We start from the raw sequence: 20,913 nt of genomic DNA, 5'->3' as shown, positions 1-20,913 counted from the left end.
AAAAGCAGCCAACAAAATTCAAGTGCTCAGCATATGTGAAGCTGGTTGAGAGAATGTCAAGTGTGCAAAGCTGTCATCAAGGCAAAGGATGGCTACTTTGAAGAATCTAAAATCTAAAATATATTTTGATTTGTTTAAAACTTTTTTGGTTACTAAATGATTCCATATGTATTATTTCATAGTTTTGATGTCTTCACTATTATTCTACAATGTAGAAAATAGTAAAAACTACAGAAAAACCCTTGAATGAGTAGATGTGTCCAAACGTTTGACTGAGACTGTAGTTGTAATTCACTATATTTATTGATATGAATACAAAATACATATTTCATACCCCCATTAACCCGCTTTTGTTTATAAACTCCATCTCTTTCCAACACCCTCACACACCAAACTCCACATAGCCGTGTTGAGAGCTGAGGCAACTTGAGGAAATATGGATGGGACAGACATGTTGTTTGAGGTATATGTTCTAATATTATATTCAGCATAATGCAGGTAAACTTTTAATATACAGTAAGTTTCATCTCATACAAGACTAACCAACAACTAGAACAGCAGAATATACAGTATCACACCATCAAAACAAAATGAATATACAAGTAAAACAATAGTGTAAATGTTTGGTAGAGAGTCCCTCTCTCTCTCTCCCTCTCTTTAACGCACACTCACGCAAACACACACACCACTCTCCCTCTCACTCCACCCCAATCTCTCAGACAGTGTGCTCCCCCTGTGGGGCCTGCAGGCTGATCTTGCTGTTCTGGTCGTTGTCGGTGTCGTGGGGGTCGGTGGGAAGAGAGTCATAGGTGCGGCGGTACAACGCCCGGGTCACCAGGGTAACGATGAACATCTCCAAGATCATTAGCTGCTGACTCAACACTGCAGACAGACACATAGACACACACACAGACAGACAGACAGACAGACAGACAGACAGACAGACAGACAGACAGACCAGACAGACAGACAGGGTTGGTGGACATGGACTTCATATTGATCAAGTAATGGCTCTTGTTTGGCTGGTTTGGAGCTATTCTGTCACTTACTGGTGCCACGGGCACTAGAGGAGAATGGCGGGGAGCAGGCGATGGTTCCATCCAAGGCCAAGATGTTAATGATGGCCGTCTGCAGCTGACTGAGCACCAGCACCAACTATGGACACATAACCAGCGACATCATGGAGATGCATAGAATATTGGGATGCAGAAATGGACACGACAATACTGAATCAGACACTACACAACATTCCTAAAAACTCAAGGACTAAGAAAATGACAGAAGCTGATGTAATTTCACCAACGGCATTGAGCAGGCAGTTCCTGGACTATCTGGTTTGTGCAGTAGGACATGATCAGACTCACCTGGTACATGGCATATTTAGGTATGATCTTGATGCTGCGCAGTGTGTTGCATATGTTCATGAACATGATGGCGACAGGCCAGAGGGAGATGATGGTGAGAACACCTATAAATGGGTTGATCCAAATAGCCGTGCCTGTGATCTCCAGCTAAACATCGAGACATGGAGAAAGGTTAAAGAGGATAGGCATTGAATAGTGGAATCAATGGAATGACACCAAGCTCAGTTTGAAGCTTAAGATGTAAAGGGGATGTTTGTTGCTGAGAAGATTTTCACAGAAAGGAGGACAGTTACTTACATCAGAAAGATCAAAGTTGCCGTTGGTCCACAATATTATGGACACAATTGAGAGGACTGTCTTTAAGATAGCATACTGAAGAGCCCCCAGCTTCAGCCAGAATAGCATGCACCTGAATGAAAACAGACCAGCGTTATTAACATGTTCTAACCACTTGTGTTAAACATTACCAACACAAAGAATCTTCTGGCCCAAGTGTGACCTGAGTATGAATCATCATCCCACTGGTCACAGATGTCCTCTAGTTTTGATTTACATTTGGATTACTTGTCAACTAAGATGAATTCAATGTGAAATCGACTAAAAAGGTCACAATGTCATTAGATTTAAGCTAAAAGATGGGTGAAAAAAATACAAAATACTCTTACATTGATGATTTTTTGCAAATTCAATCAGTTTTCCACGTCATCACATTGATATTTTTGGGATGAAATGACATGGAAACAACGTTGATTCAACCAGTTTTTTCCCAGTGGGTTGTTCCGGTTACCGTGTGACCGGAACGCGTGGCAAGCAGGGACAGCAGCAGCAGCAGGGTCCTACACTGATATTGAAGGTTTTCTGGGCATTGCTCTTCAGAAAGGCCTCACTACCCCCACTCTCCTCTATCATCAGAACCAAGATCTTATACACCACCACTGCAAAGTACCTATAGAGAAAAGGAGAGGGTTTACAGGTAAATTGTTAGATACATTGTACACACATAACAAGTGTGTGTCACCAGCCTTCAAAACCAGTTAGTCTGCCCACTCAACTTTTGTTCGTGTCCCAAAAAAGTTTGTTTGTGCTTGTTTGTGTCATTTCCTGTATTTTTCTCTTCCAGCTCTCTGAGGATGTGGGATGATCTCTGATCTGCTGCATAGCACGATTTACATTTAAAGGCAATGTTCCCGCATTTGCGGAGACTGCATTTACGGTAAATGCTAAATTACAATTGTGCTATACCACTCAATTTAAATCGTGCTATAGTACGGATCTTCTGCGATAGGGATTGAATCGAGCCCTTATGCCAGCCAGATGCATATGAGTATTGTTTTGCTGGATGTCTAGCCTGCATTTTCTGTACTTGATGCACAGGCTTTGCTTTTCAACTAGCTAAAAATGTAATTACCTTCATTTTTTCTTCCTAAGCTCCCAGCTCTCTGGGGATGATCTCTAACACAGTGTAATGATTAAGAGAGTGGTTAAACTGTGTTCACATAGTTGAGTGCATTCATAAAAAGCCTCCTCCCGTTTATGTCAGTACTGGCTTCCTGTCAGCTCATTACTACAGGTGAAAGAGCACTGCATCTACTTAGTGCAGTATAGTCAAATTGTTTATGCGTTCATAGAAGGGTATGAGAGAGAGAGAGAGAGAGAGAGAGAGAGAGAGAGCGTAGTGTGTGGGTGAGAGGAAACTTACGAATTAGAGGTCATATCTGTAAACATGGTAGCCCTTGGTATCCACATCCCAAAACAAGCCATGGTGGCAATGACCTGAGACAGAAACAGAACGTTACTTTTAGTCATAACATTCATCATCCACATGGTTCTCATTCATATAAAGTGATTAATAAAATACTGTATGATCATAGAATGGCAGACATTCTCATTTACAGTTTAGCTAAAAGTTAAAGGCCCAGTGCAGTCAAAAATGTGATTACCCTGTGTTTTATATATATTTCCACACTATGAGGTTGGAATAATACTGTGAAATTGTGAAAATTATGTTAATGCCCTTTTCGTGTAAGAGCTGCTTGAAAAGACCACCTGAAATTTCAGCCTGTTTTGGTGGGATGGAGTTTTGACCTGCCTGGTGACATCACCAGGCGGTAAATTAGGTAATATACCAACAAGAAAGACAGTTCCAAATCCCTCTGCCAATAACAGCTCATTTTCAGATTTCCCCTCACCACTCCCAGACAGTCCCAGCAAAATAAATGTGTTTTGCTAAGAAGCAATTTTTGTTTATTTTTGACCATTTGAATAGAAAACAATCACGGTAAGGTACTTAATTGTTACCCAGAAATTATTTGAAATTCAAATAAAAACGGCTGCATTGGGCCTTAACACCCAAACAGATGTTTGTGATGTCATCTCTCCATGTAGGCAATCTAGCTATGTATAACCACAGTGATACACTGCTGTCTCAGTCGCTCGTCAAATCAAATTGTATTTGTCACATGCGCCGAATACAACAGGTGTAGTAGACCTTACAGTGAAATGCTTACTTACAAGCCCTTAACCAACAATGCAGTTCAAGAAATAGAGTAAAGAAAATATTTACTAAATAAACTAAAGTAAAAAATACAATAAAAAGTTACATAATAAAATAACAATAACGAGACTATATACTCATCCAGTCCAGACAGTGTAGCTATAACCACAGAGATACACTGGCAGTACTTATTGCATTCAATTGTATCTGGTGAAGGCTAGCGGAGACAGGGAGCTGACTTCTTACCGGTGCAGCACCATTGACCCACATAATAGTTGTCTTCTTAGGAGACGGGACTTTTCTATAGATAAACACACACTCCTCCAGGTATAGCAGCAGGGACAGCGTAGACATGAGGGTCAGCATGGAGTACAGAGCCACACCAAAGACATCCAGCTCTAGTTTAGGGAGAGAGTAAGGGGATCAGAAGGGAGAGAGAGAGGTTGTACAGGTCAGTAGAAGCCCCTGGCAACAACAACCTCTCTTGAGGATAGATCAAATCAAATCAAGTTTATTTTATATAGCCCTTCGTACATCAGCTAATATATCGAAGTGCTGTACAGAAACCCAGCCTAAAACCCCAAACAGCAAGCAATGCAGGTGTAGAAGCACGGTGGCTAGGAAAAACTCCCTAGAAAGGACAAAACCTAGGAAGAAACCTAGAGAGGAACCAGGCTATGAGGGGTGGCCAGTCCTCTTCTGGCTGTGCCGGGTGGAGATTATAACAGAACATGGCCAAGATGTTCAAATGTTCATAAATGACCAGCATGGTCAAATAATAATAATCACAGTAGTTGTCAAGGGTGCAGCAAGTCAGCACCTCAGGAGTAAATGTCAGTTGGCTTCTCATAGCCGATCATTAAGAGTATCTCTACCGCTCCTGCGGTCTCTAGACTTTATTAGATCAATGCCCTGACAACATCCCCATGGACACAACAGCATTTGTGAAACAGCCTCCAAACCATTTTATTCAGCCTCTTTTGAGGTTGAGTGCTGATGAGATCCCAACAATACTTCACTCTGCCCAGTGAAAATCCAGCTGTCTAAATGTATCCTTGATTAGTTTCATATGGACTGAGATCGAGGCTATCTACAGAAACAATAAACCACCCTTGAAGAGATGTTGACTGAATACAAAGGATGAAAGGCCATGCAAGTTATTTGTCATTTATATCAAATGGGCCATCATATTTCTCAGAACAGAAAAATGACTTTGGAGAAACCAACATGCATATTTGTGGCCTACACATGGAGATGTAATGATGGGCAGAGTGAAATGCTGTCCCTCTAATCAGCCTGGAGCAGACTGTAGCCTTCCATTTGGAGGACAAATTCATTCTGAATCTGTTTTATTGGGCTTGTCTGTGTATCAGAGATTGTTTGGTGAACAACAACAACGTTCGGTTGCCTATCCTGACGTGAAGTTCGTTCTAAAGAATGTATTTGACTCTGACCTGTGCCACAGAAAGTATTTGACTAGCCACAAAATTAAGGAAATTAGATTTTCGGCCTGAATACTTCCAGAGCTAACACCTGAGCTTTAGCTCAACGGGCTAATAAAGTCTTGTTGTGTGCCAGAGACCCAATCAGTCACATTTCTGCCATGCCAATGGCCACGGTGTAGTTATCACACACATTTGAGAAAATAATTCTATAGACTAACAGTCACTTCTAATATAGCCCTACTATATTATCATACGTCTGTAACTTCTGTAACTCCTGTTTTACCTTGGGATGCTTGACATGTCAGGTACAAATTAATGATATAAGACCAATAAATAATTATTTTGTATTATTATTATTTGTATTATTTATTTCACATATCAATGAGTATGTTAAGTCAATGAAGTCAAACATGCAAAATAAACAGTCTGCGTCCCAGAAAGTGTTTTGTACAATTCGTAGTGAAATTCGCTTTCACAATTACAACTTTATAATGAAACACTATCTACAAACTGATAGATAAGGTAATCTGGGTAACTCACGCTTTATGACATCGATAGCCAACGGAGGTTCTTCTAAACAGGTCGGATGGATGGTGCTGTTGAGAGCTTCTTCCATGTCCATAGTCAGTTGAAATCGGTAATGTAAGGCCTCGCAGCCAGGTTGTGAAAATATGCAGAAAATTAACTACCAGTGATGTATCTCTTGCCCACTGACTGCAGTTATATGAGGTGCGAGGAAGCAGACAGCAATAGATATTGAACTTTCCCCCGCAATTAACTTCTGACTGATGATGAGTAAATTGTTTGCTCATTGAATACTGCCGATTTTCCTACTAGTCAATGAGACCACCTTCGCATAGAGAATGGCAGATAACCTTATTTCATTCAAATCTTAGACCTACTGTATTTATTGAGCAACCTTCCTTATCAAGGGGAGCCCAATGACCCACAGTCGGCTCCTGTAACTCTCAGTGGAATTACATGCCCATAGATTTTATTTGATTCAGCACACGTTTACGTTTCAGGAGAATGAACTTTGATTGGGGTGTATCGTTTCTTGCCAGCCAACATACAGGAATGAAAGGGGTTGGGAAAGCATGCTAGACTTAACATATTACCAAATGAATCCAAGTAGAAAATAAATACCCACAGTCAGTTCAACTTCTAGTTTTGATTTCCATTTGCCAACCCGAATTCAACATGAAATCAACAAAACATTTCACCATGTAATTGGATTTAGGTTAATAGTTGGGTGAAAAAAATACTAATCCCTTACCTTGATGACTTTTTTCAAATCCAATCAGCTTTCCACATTGATTCAATGTCGTCACATATATGTTTTTTGTTAAAATGACCTGGAAACGATGTTGATTCAACCAGTTCTTGCCCAGTGGGTATTGTATTGTTCAGCCATAAATCTTAAAGGTTGTGGGTTTACATACAAAGTATCACCTCTCTCTCTCTCTCTCGCTGATTATCTGGTGCCATTTAATTTCAGCGTTCTGCCAATCGAATTACTGTCTCTCCGTTAATGTCACTATTTCATTGCCTTCACTGTGTTTTTCGTCACTTACCCCATATGTTGTGTATCTGTGTAACTTTTAGTAATGAAAATATTCACCAGTGGTGTAATGACATGCACTGAGACCAGCAAGAGTGTTGAGGATAACTATAACCTTTTTTCAAATTCTACCCATTTCAAATCAATAAACAATCCCTTTATAGCTAAATCGATTTTGTTGGATCCCTAAAACCCTGTCCCCATATACAGGAGCTAGAATAAAGGCTTTCCGGCATTGGGCTGTAGCTAATGGCTAAATATAGATGGTCTCATCATCACTCAACTGCATAATTGCATTTGAGCTAAGAAAAACATGATTTTAGTATGTAGAATTAGACAATTAGGTCTAATCAGTTTACCCGGTTACAAACTAAGTGAAGGGAGAAGGTGAAAGATGATCCAAAAACAGACCTGGATGGATGGATTACAGTCAAACAGTTTAGTAAGAGATGGAGAGAAAAGGAGAGAAAGAGAAAAGGAATAAAGAGAAAAGGAATATAGAGAAAGAGAAAAGGAAGAGCGAGTATGAGAGACAGAAAGACAGGTAGCATAAAATACAATCTGAATAAAAAAGAAGCCATGCATTTAAATGTAAACTTGCTTTGCCTACAAAGACACCTGTAGATCGAGTCATGTGTGACTTCTCCATAGACGTGGGCTTCTCACACATTTTTCTCCATCCGCACACACTCAGTGGTTGGATGGCAGAGAGTTCATTCCCCCACAGTAGACACTGTCACACTATAACCTTGATGCAATTGGAAGGGACAATCACATTCCTGTGAGTCCTTGAGATATAAACTGTTTTCACTTCAATGCCATAACCATGCAGAGATAAACTTCTAACTAGATAGATAAACTTCGGAACTAGAAGCACAAGCATTTCGCTACACTCGCATTAACATCTGCTAACCATGTGTACGTGACAAATAAAATTTGACTTGACTTGACTTCTAAAACTGCCACTGTTTTGTCCAAGTCAAACAATTCATTCTAAAACAAATAGTGTTATAAATAACGATATCATAACTGCCATCGATAAGAGACAATACTGTGCAGCTGTATTCAAGGCTTTTGACTCTGTCAATCACCACATTCTTATCGGCAGACTCAACAGCCTTGGTTTCTCAAATGACTGCCTCGCCTGGTTCACCGACTACTTCTCAGACAGAGTTCAGTGTGTCAAATCGGAGGGCCTGTTGTCCGGACCTCTGGCAGTCTCTATGGGGGTGCCACAGGGTTCAATCCTCGGGCCGACTCTCTTCTCTGTAGGTTAATAGTTGGGTGAAAAAAATACTAATCCCTTACCTTGATGTATACATGCTGCTGGTGATTCACTGATCCACATCTACGCAGACGACACTATTCTGTATACCTCTGGCCCTTCTTTGGACACTGTGTTAACTAACCTCCAGACAAGCTTCAATGCCATACAACTCTCCTTCCGTGGCCTCCAACTGCTCTTAAATGCAAGTAAAACTAAATGCATGCTCTTCAACCGATCGCTGCCCACACCTGCCCGCCCGTCCAGCATCATTACTCTGGACGGTTCTGACTTAGAATATATGGACAACTACAAATACCTAGGTGTCTGGTTAGACTGTAAACTCTCCTTCCAGACTCACATTAAGCATCTCCAATCCAAAATGAAATCTAGAATCGGCTTCCTATTTCGCAACAAAGCATCCTTCACTCATGCTGCCAAACATACCCTCGTAAAACTGACCATCCTACCAATCCTTGACTTCGGCGATGTAATTTACAAAATAGCCTCCAACACTCTACTCAGCAAATTGGATGCAGTCTATCACACTGCCATCTGTTTTGTCACCAAAGCCCCATATACTACCCACCACTGCGACCTGTATGCTCTCGTTGGCTGGCCTTCGCTTCATATTCGTCGCCAAAACCACTGGCTCCAGGTCATCTATACGTCTTTGCTTGGTAAAGCCCCGCCTTAGCTCACTGGTCACCATAGCAGCACCCACCCATAGCATGCGCTCCAGCAGGTATATTTCACTGGTCACCCCCAAAGCCAATTCCTCCTTCGGCCACCTTTCCTTCCAGTTCTCTGCTGCCAATGACTGGAACGAACAAAAATCACTGATGCTGGAGACTCATATCTCCCTCACTAACGTTAAGCACCAGCTGTCAGAGCAGCTCATAGATCACTGCTCCTGTACATAGCCTATCCAACTACCTCATCCCCATACTGTTATTTATTTTGCTCCTTTGCATCCCAGTATCTCTACTTGCTCACTCATCTTCTGCACATCTACCACTCCAGTGTTTAATTGCTATATTGTAATTATTTCACAACTACTCATTTGCACACACTGTATATAGACTTTTTCCTATTGTATTATTGACTGTATGTTTGTTTATTCCATGTGTAACTCTATGTTGTTGTATGTGTCGCACTGCTTTGCTTTATCTTGGCCAGGTCGCAGTTGTAAATGAGAAGTTGTTCTCAACTGGCCTACCTGGTTAAATAAAGGTGAAATAAAAAAATAAAATAAAAATGTGTAACAGTGAATGCTGTGATTTTCCCTGCATCTGTCACTGACACCTCGTTCGTTGACCCCACGATATGTGTGAATAGTCTTATATTGCTAAACCTTGCCCTCACGTTTGCTGAAGATTTGCCAAGTGACTTATGACATGACAGTGGCTTATTTTGGCACATTGCGCTCACCATATAAAGTGGTCTAACTAAAATGTTAATCAGACTGTGTCCAACATTTAGCAGGCCCTACCCTTGTTGTAATGGGACTATCTAGGCAACCAACATTGTTTCTAAGCATGAATGCACTCAAAACAGTTTTTATTGTTAAAATGTACACATTAATACAGTGTATTTATATACAAAATAACATTTAAAAAAAATTATTGAACTTTGTGCAAACTATTTCCACATTTAGAGTATATTAAAAAAAAACATGAACAACCAAAACTGGCTGACAGGGTAGTACAAATAGTGAGAAAATACTTAACATGCAAAACAGATTCAATAAAAAAATAAGATATTATTTATTTTAACAGGAAATTGGTCCATGATTTACCATCAACATATTTTGTGAATATACAATGTAGCACAAAATACTTCTCTATGGCATTCATTTTAAAATGAGAAAGTTAGGATTTCTGGTTAGTCACAATGCTCTCACTCTACATTCCTCCACAATAGGGTGTTATACCAACATATATGCATCCAGTAAACAAACAGCTTGCAAATTCCAAACAACTCTCCTAAAAACCACATGGATCATAGTCAGTTGGAAATTGAGAAACCCGATCACGAATATTCTGTAAAAAATTAAATAATAATAAAGTGTCCATTGAGAGGTTGATGCCCAGCTCTAGCCTCCTCTTGGTGGTCTATGAGCATCCTGGCATGATTTACTACAGCAGAACAGTAACTTTCCCAGGGACTACTACACATGGAAACTGGTCTACTGGTATTAACAAATCTGGTTCAGTACATTACATATTTATGTATATGCTCAACATTGTACATCGTCCACAACAAAACAATCAAATAATAAGAAAACAGCTATAATAATAATCAAAGAAAGCAGCATTTGTGATGTAAAATGTGCTTTAAAAAACATTTTGTTCAAAGCCTTCCGTTTTTCTCCATATGTATGCCATTCATCAGATTGAGAAGTCAGGAATTGAAGGAGTGTGTTTTGCATAAAGTGAACACAAATAGCTATTCCTTATTATCAAAGATAGAACTCTCACTTTCCTGTGAAATGTGTCGAAGTCCCCTCTCGCCAACAAAAGTGATGACTTCACAGATACCTTAATCTTCATAAACTCAAGTTTAAAAAATGCTACATATCTGAAAACAACATATGGCAATGCAGACAATAGCAAAAATAAACAATGGAAAAACTGCAACTTAAAAGAAACCTTGGAAATAAATACTTAATGGAATAACAATGCTGTCCAATGTTAATGAATTATACACCTCTGAAAAAACAATGTGTTGACTCACAACCAAATTCTTGATTAAAAAAAATCTGCCTTGTCACATACACCAAGTGTACAAAACATTAGGAACATGAGACTGACCAGGTAAATCCAGGTGAAAGCTATGATCCCTTGTTGGTCACCTGTTAAATCCACTTCAATGAGTATAGATGAAGGGGAGGAGACAGGTTAAATAATAATTTTTAAGCCTTGAGCCATGGATTATGTACAGTGGGGGAAAAAAGTATTTAGTCAGCCACCAATTGTGCAAGTTCTCCCACTTAAAAAGATGAGAGAGGCCTGTAATTTTCATCATAGGTACACTTCAACTATGACAGACAAAATTAGAAAAGAAAATCCAGAAAATCCCGGTCCCGTGTGGCTCAGTTGGTAGAGCATGGCGCTTGCAACGCCAGGGTTGTGGGTTCGATTCCCACGGGGGACCAGTACAAAAAAAAGTATGAATGTATGTACTTGTAAGTCGCTCTGGATAAGAGCGTCTGCTAAATTACTTAAATGTAAATGTAAAATCACATTGTAGGATTTTTAATGAATTTATTTGCAAATTATGGTGGAAAATAAGTATTTGGTCAATAACAAAAGTTTCTCAATACTTTGTTATATACCCTTTGTTGGCAATGACAGAGGTCAAACGTTTTCTGTAAGTCTTCACAAGGTTTTCACACACTGTTGCTGGTATTTTGGCCCATTCCTCCATGCAGATCTCCTCTAGAGCAGTGATGTTTTGGGGCTGTTGCTGGGCAACACGGACTTTCAACTCCCTCCAAAGATTTTCTATGGGGTTGAGATCTGGAGACTGGCTAGGCCACTCCAGGACCTTGAAATGCTTCTTACGAAACCACTCCTTTGTTGCCCGGGCGGTGTGTTTGGGATCATTGTCATGCTGAAAGACCCAGCCACGTTTCATCTTCAATGCCCTCCCGGGTGGCGCAGTGGTCTAGGGCACTGCATCGCAGTGCTAGCTGCGCCACCAGAGTCTCTGGGTTCGCGCCCAGGCTGGGCTGGGTTCGCGCCCAGGCTCTGTCGCAGCCGGCCGCAACTGGGAGGTCCGTGGGGCGACGCACAATTGGCATAGCGTCGTCCGGGTTAGGGAGGGTTTGGCCGGTAGGGATATCCTTGTCTCAGTATGTAAAAAATGTAATAAAATGTATGCACTCTACTGTAAGTCGCTCTGGATAAGAGCGTCTGCTAAATGACTAAAATGTAAAATGTAAATGTAATGCCCTTGCTGATGGGAGGTTTTCACTCAAAATCTCACGATACATGGCCCCATTCATTCTTTCCTTTACAGGGATCAGTCGTCCTGGTCCCTTTGCAGAAAAACAGCCCCAAAGCATAATGTTTCCGCCCCCATGCTTCACAGTAGGTATGGTGTTCTTTGGATGCAACTCAGCATTCTTTGTCCTCCAAAAGCGACGAGTTGAGTTTTTACCAAAAAGTTATATTTTGGTTTCATCTGACCATATGACATTCTCCCAATCTTCTTCTGGATCATCCAAATGCTCTCTAGCAAACTAGCAAAAATAAAAAATCCTACAATGTGATTTTCTGGGTTTTTTCTCTCATTTTGTCTGTCATAGTTGAAGTGTACCTATGATAAAAAGATGAGAGAGGCCTGTAATTTTCAAGTGGGAGAACTTGCACAATTGGTGGCTGACTAAATACTTTTTTGCCCCACTGTATGTGTGCCATTCCGAGTGTGAATGGGCAAGACAAAATATTTAAGAGCCTTTGAACAGGGTATGGTAGTAGGTGCCAGGTTGAGTGTGTCAAGAACTGCAACGCTGCTGGGTTTCACACTCAACAGTTTTCCATGTGTATCAAGAATGGTCCATCACCCAAAGGACATCCAGCCAACTTGACACAACTGTGGGAAGCATTGGGAGTCAAATTGGGCCAGGATCCCTGTGGAAAGCTTTCAAAACCTTGTAGTCCATGCCCTGACAAATTGAGGCTGTTCTGAGGGCAAAAGGGGGTGCAACTCAATATTAGGAAAGGTTTTCCTAATGTTTTGTACACTCAGTGTATATCATCACTGATGCACGGAATTTTGCAAAACATGAGTTAGGATTTGGCCCGTAAAATTGTAAACATAAATGCTCTCCGGGTTCCATTTCCATCTCTCTAAATTATAAAGTTATTACACCATGCTAAGGTCAACTATGGCACTGTACTATACCTTTGTTCTTCCATACTGTACTGAAGGCACAATGCACATTTAAGTTACGATGATACAGAGCAGGAGAGGATTTTGGGAGAGGCATAGGGTCCTACAAAGCCGTGGTTCGTAGAAACCTACTGTCCTATTGAAATCAATGGATATGCTTAGCACCCGTCACATGTTTCAAGTTTAAAGTGCATACAGTACACACACGCTACAATCAACTGAGACAGTAGTGCTCATGACCTTCAGGGCCAAAAGACACAACATGGTATCTCCTGGGCTTAATCAAATCAAAACCACTAACACATTTTCTGTTCTAAGACACAGTGAACTCTTCATTTTTTCCAATAAAGCAAGTGAATACTGATTTGACGGAGGCGTATAACTGTAAAGCAATTATTTTCCTGCACTTATCTGACCTAGTGCAAAGAGTATTCTTTTTTTGGCTTGAATAACAGAGCAGTTCCAGAGATTAATAATAGTTACCAAAAAAATATTGTTGTGCGTCTTTGGTTAGCAACAAAGACAACGCGTCTGCATGTGTTTGGTGAGGATTTAAACTGATAGCTGATGAAACCTCTGCTGACAGATGTGTCCATGACAGTCCAGGGTTTGTCCATGGTAACAGGGATGCTGTTTGGTGGTCATAAGAACGACAATAGAAAAGATGACGGCTATACGAGAGCGGTTACTAGACATTTTGTTCATGGTAGTAGGGGTACTGCATGTGATAAAAGGCTGGTTTCTGTAGAGACAAAGATGCTGCTGGTTGTAAGGCATCACAGTTAATGGCTCTGTCTCCTGGCAGACATCTAAACTGGCCATTTGAGCCACCTGGTGGTTATCAGTTTCCACTCTAAAGTCTGCAGGAAACACACGCACTTCAGCGGAACTCATCCATAGACTTACCTGTCTATGATTCACGCTCCATTGTCACAGTTACCGTCTGGGCTACGTCTGAAACACAAGGGTTCTAGGGTCAGGCAGCACACAGACACATGGTTAATTGACATTACAGGATATTTATGGGGAATCTACATACCATCCTGATGGCCCTCAATGTGGTTAATGTTGTTGCCAAGGACGTGCTTGGGGCTTGCCAGACCATCTTCAGAGCTGTTGGAGGACAAGGCAGAGATTAATTTAATGAATTAGGTGAGATCATTTTACTGAATCAGGAATTAAATAAATCAACCCGAGAAACCATAAATAACCTTTTGCCGTTGATCTGGAGGCCCACAGCTATTTGCTCAGGATCTAAGGTCAGCAACCGGGTGGCAAAACTGTGTCCATCACCATGACTAACAGAGAGAAAGGAGAGGAGAGAGAGAACGGGGGGGGGGGGGGGGGGGGACATTTGGTATTTAAACCCTGTACTAAGTTTCTAATTACTAAAATAATTAGATTAAAACTTTAAAAAATATGTTTTATTAAACAACACAATGCATACAAATAACATCACACCTGCATTTCCAGAGCCCTTCACTCTGCCACATGGCCTCAAACTGCACCCTTTTGTTTCTCTCCGTCGCCCACTCACTTTCAACATTCAGATAATAAAGCACTTGAACTTTCCATTGTGTTAACAACGGAGGATTGGTTTATTTCCAGGTTAAGTATACGTTTTTTCAAGATGACTGAAGAGAAAAGTATCATCCAACCCATTGGGTATCTCACTGCACCCTCATATGCCATGTCTGGATAAGCAGACAGATGGATTAAAAGTACATTTACACTAATACTTCTGACAGCCAACTTTCTCAATCCACCCCTAACTTTTGGACTTTATAACAATCCCAGAAGGCATTGGATTATTGACTAATTGTTAGTTTTACACTTAAGACATGACTCTGCAGTTGTGCTGTAGAATTTGTGAATTGTGTCTCTTGTATAATAAATTTGATACATTAGTTTATACTGGATTAAGCATACATTTTCGTTAACTGTCATCTCGTTAGTTATGTTCCAACATTCCCTCCATCTTGTGCCAATATCAGTTATTTTTAAGTTTTAGTTCCAATAGTTTTTGTCAGTTGGATAGGCTTGTATATCTTAGCTATCATATGAACATCCTGTTCTGACTCAAATAGGATTCCCTCAAGATTGCTCTGATGTCCAAAAGATCAAATAGGAATTGTGATACGTTTTAAGTTGCATGCATTTTAAAATATCTACATTAGTCAATCCAAAATTGCTTTGTAATGCTGTCATGGAAATATTTGTGTTTCTATGACTTTAGATTTACATGTGGACCAATTTATTGGTGAATTCTGAAAAGCTATCCAAGGACTGTTCCATAGGCTTGTGTTTTTAGGAGGTCATATATGTTTTTGTAGAATACGTTAAAAAAATTCCATGTTGTTCTTAACTATGAAGTTGTTAATGTTCTTAGCTTTTTCCTTTGAAAATAGACACGTGAAAAGATTCTGGGGTGAACATGTGCATCTTCAAAATGTACCCATTGTTCCTCTTGAATGCATTTAACTATATGTCGCAAGCAAACGCCTTGGGAGGCGAGTTTATACAATTCCAAGTCAGGAAGGTTCAAACCAACACTTAGACATAGGAAGATGTAAAATGTTCCTTTTTATTCTACGAGTTTTATTTGCCCATATACAGTCTGTTATGACCAAGTATACTTCGGTGCGGTAATTGGTATTACCGAGAATAACTATACTTTGGGAGCCATTCCATTCTGAAAAGGTTAATTCTACCGCTAAGATTTCTGTGAAGATTGTTCCATTTAATTAGGTCTGCTTTCATATTGGTGAGTGATGGGATCAAGTTATCTTTATATATTTGTCACTTATTAAGCATCCTAAGTATTTGAAATGTTTTGTGGTCCACTTAAAAAAAAGATTCTAAAGCTCCAACAGAATAGGTAGATAGCAGACTTGGTGTTTTCACCTGGTGTAGATGGGAAACATCCAGTACTTCTTCTGGTCTCCAAACACCTCCACCACATTCCTACTGAAGCCCAGAGAGAAGCCATTTTTGTCTGGGCCATTTCTGAAGACAGGAGCCCTGAAAGCCTCTGAAATAAAAACCAATACATAAACTTATATTATGACAAACAATGATAAAAAGTTGTCAACAATCAATCAAGACAATACTGGATGAGATGTTCTGTGTTACAGCATGGTGAGGCATGGCAGCTACCTATGGTGGTCCTGTTCTTTCCCACAAGCCAGAGATGGTAGCTGAAAAGCGACAGGATGCTGATGAAGAACATTGCCGCCACAAAAAACAGAAACAACACGTGGAATTTGGCGTGAGTGTCGGGCAGCTGATTCTTGAGAGGAAAGAGAGAGGAGAGCCGTTAGTGATGTCATACTTTTCAACAGAACCATACAGTAGTAATGTTAACCTTCTGCACAGACACACAGGATGTGCACAGACACACAGGATCAGTCAGTTGTAAATGACAATGGGTGACCTCCTCATTCTGGAGAAGCAGAATCTGAGCCTACATGACTATTCAGTGAATGGCTCCAGAAGATACTACATACAGTACAAACGTTTGGTTGTCTGTGAATTCAATATGCAAAATAAGACATGCTAAACAACCAATCCTGTCCAACTCAGTTGGCCAAGATGACAGTGGGCATTCATTGTCACAAGCAAGGCAGCATACAACACAGACAAGGACAGAAGCCCAGTCTTAACACTCAAGGAGGAACAGACAACAGCTTATGCTGCAAGACAACAGTGTTTGACACATACTGAAGAGAATCCCTCAACAGCGACTTGTACATCAGAGACAGAAGGCTTGTGAATGCCATTATGGGTGGAGCTTCTCATGGCTTACCTTGTTGTGACTTGCCATTAGTGGCAATAGGCTATTCAAAGAAGTGCAACCTTACTTTTTAACTAACCATGACGATCAGATGGTGACAATCTTGCATTTTACCTGAGGACAATCCCCAACAGATCTCCTTCGGCAATGCTTTAGGCAAAGTATTAGAGACAGATTGTTAGTGGAGAAATGTGTGCAACTATTTTACAGCGATTAGATATAAAAATAAATCTGACATGCAGACTGCTCAAATTTGAGGTGGATTATGTAGAGGATTTGGGTATTGGCTAATTGGAACATGCGATCAGGGATCTTACAGTGTCAGTGTTTACACTCAACCACTAAGCTCTGGCTAGGGAAGAAATGAAAGGCAGCTAGAGTATTACTTAGTAGTACTTACTGTCCAGAATTTGATGAAATACTGCAGGACAGTAGCAGCGATAAACACACAATACAGCATGGAGTAGGCCAGAAACAAGACAAAGAACTTGTAGTTCGAAAATCCAACACAGTTATTCACCCTGAGCAAGAAACAGAGGGAGAGAGGGGTAAATTAATCAGTCAACGTGGCTCCTGCTGCCTTCTCCACTAGTTGTCTCTATTCTCTATCAAATAAAGTGATGACACAAAGTCTACAGAATTATCTGTTTGAGAGCTGAGTAATCCCTTTTCCATTACTGTACTAGACCAAACAGTGACTTCATCAAGTAAAAAGGTCAGACAGATCAAATATGCTGACGCAGTAGAATGGAGAGGATTAAACTCTCCACTGATCCAATCACTATCAAGTCAGTATAAACAAAGAACTTCACACACAAAAGGAGTGTACTGCTGCTAAGCATCTAAATTACAAGAACGGACTGAGGTGTTACATACCATGGACAGTGATGATCCATCTTCAGTACACACCTGAGAGAGAGAGAGAGATGGAGCACAAAAAACAAGGGAAAGAAGAAAATAGTATATTACTTTGGAGTTAACCATCTAAAAATACCCCACATAAAATCCCATGGTGCATCTCATCTGAACCCCACAGAGACAGAACTAACTGAACTCACATGTCACAGGTGGAGCAGTGGTGGCAGCGGTCGGGTTTGATCACCTGACAGTGGTCACAGTACCGGACGGCTGTGGAGAACACACCAATACATCTGCTCAATCATCATCAGCTTTAAATCCAAGGTGTGTGTGTTCCAACTATGTGTCGACTGTATTGTATTCTCACCTCCGGTCCCAGTGCGTGTGTAGACAGGCAATCCTACGGCCGCTTTCTTCAGGATGTCCTGCTGAGCGTCTGGCTGCTCCTTCTCATACTGCTCCTTCTCCACTTTGGCCAGACAAAACTGACAAGAGAACAGAGAGAGTTTCACCAAGTATGTTATAGCATAGTTAGTACCGGTAGTCATGCATCTAGAAATTAGGGCCCAGTTGAAATGTGAAACAAGTAACTTGAGATTGAGACAGAGTAACCCCACTTCAAAACTACAACCATATGCTCACACACACACACTCCTATGTGAACATCTGCTGTACAGTGTAATTACAGAGCGCCTTGGGAACCGCCCAGCCCAGTGCCTACTCCCCTGGCCCCGTGGCATTGTGGTGTAGCATCTCACGGGAGGCAGAATTAATACTACTGGTGAAGACAGATACACTGTGTATTAGGGCTGTCTCCGACTAAAATCTTGACTGACCGAAAGTAGTCTGTTCTTACGACCAGTCTGAATTTTAAAACATGCATTTTTCCATATATAGACACACCATATGTTTGAATGTAATCAACTATATGTTGGCTACTGAGCTTGTCTGATGCTTTAAGCACTGTGATTAAAAATTAAGAAACAAATGACTCAAGCGGGAGCCAGAGATCAAGATAGCCTAACCAGAAGAAGAAGACGGTAATAGGCTACACCAGCGGTCAGTAACCTTTTCCATTTGGAGTGCCAAGTTATCCTACCATTTCTACTGATCTGCATGCCAGTTATGATTTTCATATGCACATTTTAATTTGTAATAAAGTCTATATATCTCAGAATCAATGTCATGTGGTTAATCAATATTCTATCTAAATGAAAATGATACAAATCTAAAAGAAACTTTATCGCTATTGCCCATATGTAAAAAGCCAACAAACAAAAACATTGCAGCCCCCAGGTAGAAAATATCCTGATAAAAATAAATATCCTATAAATCACATTGGCTACACATGGCCTGTCTGTAAGGAACTTGAAACATTGTATCAACTAATAATTTGGTAGCTAGCAAACTTGCAACATTGTATAAAATATTCTGGGCCATATCCTGAGCTAGTGAGATCCGGACAGACTGACACAGCTGTAGAATATTTGTGCATGGGATAAGAAGTAATCGGGTAGGCCTATTTTACGACGTTTCCACCGGAAACAGAAATTGCCATAACCAAACAAACATCGTAGATAAGAAATTATGGTAATTAACTGTAAATGTACTACTGGTGATACTGGTGTGCCATCCCAGCGGCATCCGCACTGGATTAGTCAACTCAGACAGGCGTCTCGTGTGCCATATATTTTTTTAAATATATATTTGCCACCGCCCTACAAAAAAAATATCAGCTAACAGCCTATTGACCAGTAGACTAAATGGGGTCAGCCCTACTCTGTATACCTCTTTAGAGGGGCTGGCAGGCCTACTGCAGATAGTCTTCCAGTAGGACCAGATAAACATGATGAAGAACAGGTGGAAGACAACCAGGTATGATACTGTTGGAGAGAGGAGCAAGAACAAAAGACAACCAGGTATGATACTGTTGGAGAGAGGAGCAAGAACAAAAGACAACCAGGTATGATACTGTTGGAGAGAGGAGCAAGAACAGAATACAACCAGGTATGATACAATAGAGTGTGTGATCAGTTGTGAAAGCACCAAATGTTTCTGAATGTTACTTACTTTTTTCTGCATTATTTGGGATTGTAACTGAAACAGACAAAGTACACACAGAGAGAGAAAAGAGGAGTTTAGAGAGGGCATCTGATTGATGCGTCTGCAGAGTTACAGTACTACAGTAGTATGCTCACATCTACAGACCCCCTCCTCTCACCCCCCAGCGGTAGCCTGGCACTACCAGTGGGGGACCCACCCATCACAGAATGCTTTGTTTGCCCTGCTGAAGGGATGCCCCTGATTACAGCCACTGACTGACTGACTGACATGCATGTCATTGTACCATCAACAGCAGAAACTGGCTAAAACAGGTTTAGTCACAGTGAGGTTCACATGAGGAGTCAGCTGTGTGGGAATAAGAGTATTTGAGGCCAGAGTAGCCTCATATCAAATGGCTTTTAAGATTATTGGCACATAATCCAATACAGAATAACAGCCTTATTGAGACCTAGGCTGAAGAATGTCAAAATAAGAAATCATTTAGGTCAAAGGGGCTCCCGAGTGGTGCAGAGGTCTAAGACACTGCTTCACAGTGCAAGAGGCGTCACTACAGTGCCTGGTTCGAATGCAGGCTGTACCACATCCAGCCGTGATTGGCCGTCATTGTAAATAAGAATTTGTTCTTAACTGGCTTTCCTAGTTAAACAAAGGTTAAATAAAAAATGAGGGTGAATGGGCAAGACAAAAATTCGACACTGTCTCATTGACCTCCATACAACAATCCCTCACTTCCATACAACAATCCCTCACTTCCATACAATAATCCCTCACTTCCATACAACAATCCCTCACTTCGCAAGTGTAGATTCCTGCAAATGTGTCTGTCTATTTCCTTCTAGGAACAGTGGCTTCTATCTATGAGCACGATTGGCTATCCGCAACAAAGTAGGTTTTCACTGTTTCACCTGTTTTCGTCCCACCACATTTCTGTACTGTTTCCCGAATCCTACACATCCTCCAGCTGGGCAGTCAAGCAACTTTGTTTCAATGAGGAAACAAACCCCGTTAATCATCCAAAAACGATAATTGTATACTTACAGATACAGAGTTCCACGACGTATGCATAATAAGACCAGCCAACGACCAGGTTGATGAAAATAACAGGTATCCAAGCTAAACTCCGTTGACAGCACTTTAGTACATGATGCGGCGCCATCTTTAATCCTGCGGA

At 40.8% G+C, this 20,913-nt stretch overlaps 2 protein-coding genes across 2 annotated transcripts; both read right to left on the bottom strand.

The window, feature by feature from the left end:
- Positions 1-290: 290 nt before the first annotated feature.
- LOC120021094 (organic solute transporter subunit alpha-like) lies at positions 291-5,919 on the bottom strand. The gene is made up of 8 exons (XM_038964736.1): positions 5,844-5,919; positions 4,105-4,256; positions 3,064-3,137; positions 2,152-2,310; positions 1,662-1,773; positions 1,365-1,511; positions 1,050-1,155; positions 291-882 (listed from the first exon to the last, which is right to left on the bottom strand). Exons 1-8 carry the CDS (start codon positions 5,917-5,919, stop codon positions 716-718), a joined length of 993 nt encoding a protein of 330 aa, XP_038820664.1. The 3' UTR covers positions 291-715.
- LOC120021696 (palmitoyltransferase ZDHHC20-B-like) lies at positions 4,152-20,900 on the bottom strand. The gene is made up of 13 exons (XM_038965534.1): positions 20,781-20,900; positions 19,749-19,775; positions 19,467-19,561; positions 18,046-18,163; positions 17,879-17,948; positions 17,697-17,729; positions 17,221-17,341; positions 16,184-16,316; positions 15,932-16,058; positions 14,239-14,325; positions 14,067-14,140; positions 13,934-13,981; positions 4,152-4,256 (listed from the first exon to the last, which is right to left on the bottom strand). The coding sequence occupies exons 1-12, from the start codon at positions 20,896-20,898 to the stop codon at positions 13,938-13,940; spliced, it is 1,047 nt and encodes a 348-aa protein (XP_038821462.1). The 5' UTR covers positions 20,899-20,900; the 3' UTR covers positions 4,152-4,256; positions 13,934-13,937.
- Positions 20,901-20,913: the final 13 nt, after the last annotated feature.

The sequence above is a fragment of the Salvelinus namaycush genome, chromosome 26 (genome assembly GCF_016432855.1).
Source record: "Salvelinus namaycush isolate Seneca chromosome 26, SaNama_1.0, whole genome shotgun sequence".
NCBI lineage: Eukaryota > Metazoa > Chordata > Actinopteri > Salmoniformes > Salmonidae > Salvelinus > Salvelinus namaycush.
The sequence above is the reverse complement of the archived record's forward strand: the minus strand, read 5'-3'. Positions and strand labels throughout refer to the sequence as shown.

What these genes read in the sequence shown, in the direction of transcription:
- LOC120021094 (XM_038964736.1), bottom strand. Translation starts at nt 5,919, where the DNA reads ATGGAAGAAGCTCTCAACAGCACCATCCATCCGACCTGTTTAGAAGAA. An exon ending in GGCTATCGATGTCATAAAGC is followed by an intron (nt 4,257 to 5,843) that starts GTGAGTTACCCA and finishes TCCCTAAACTAG; the next exon opens with AGCTGGATGTCTTTGGTGTG. An exon ending in CTAAATATGCCATGTACCAG is followed by an intron (nt 1,156 to 1,364) that starts GTGAGTCTGATC and finishes ATGTGTCCATAG; the next exon opens with TTGGTGCTGGTGCTCAGTCA.
- LOC120021696 (XM_038965534.1), bottom strand. Translation starts at nt 20,898, where the DNA reads ATGGCGCCGCATCATGTACTAAAGTGCTGTCAACGGAGTTTAGCTTGG. An exon ending in ATGGATCATCACTGTCCATG is followed by an intron (nt 17,342 to 17,696) that starts GTATGTAACACC and finishes TTTCTTGCTCAG; the next exon opens with GGTGAATAACTGTGTTGGAT. An exon ending in CATTGAGGGCCATCAGGATG is followed by an intron (nt 13,982 to 14,066) that starts GTATGTAGATTC and finishes CTTGTGTTTCAG; the next exon opens with ACGTAGCCCAGACGGTAACT.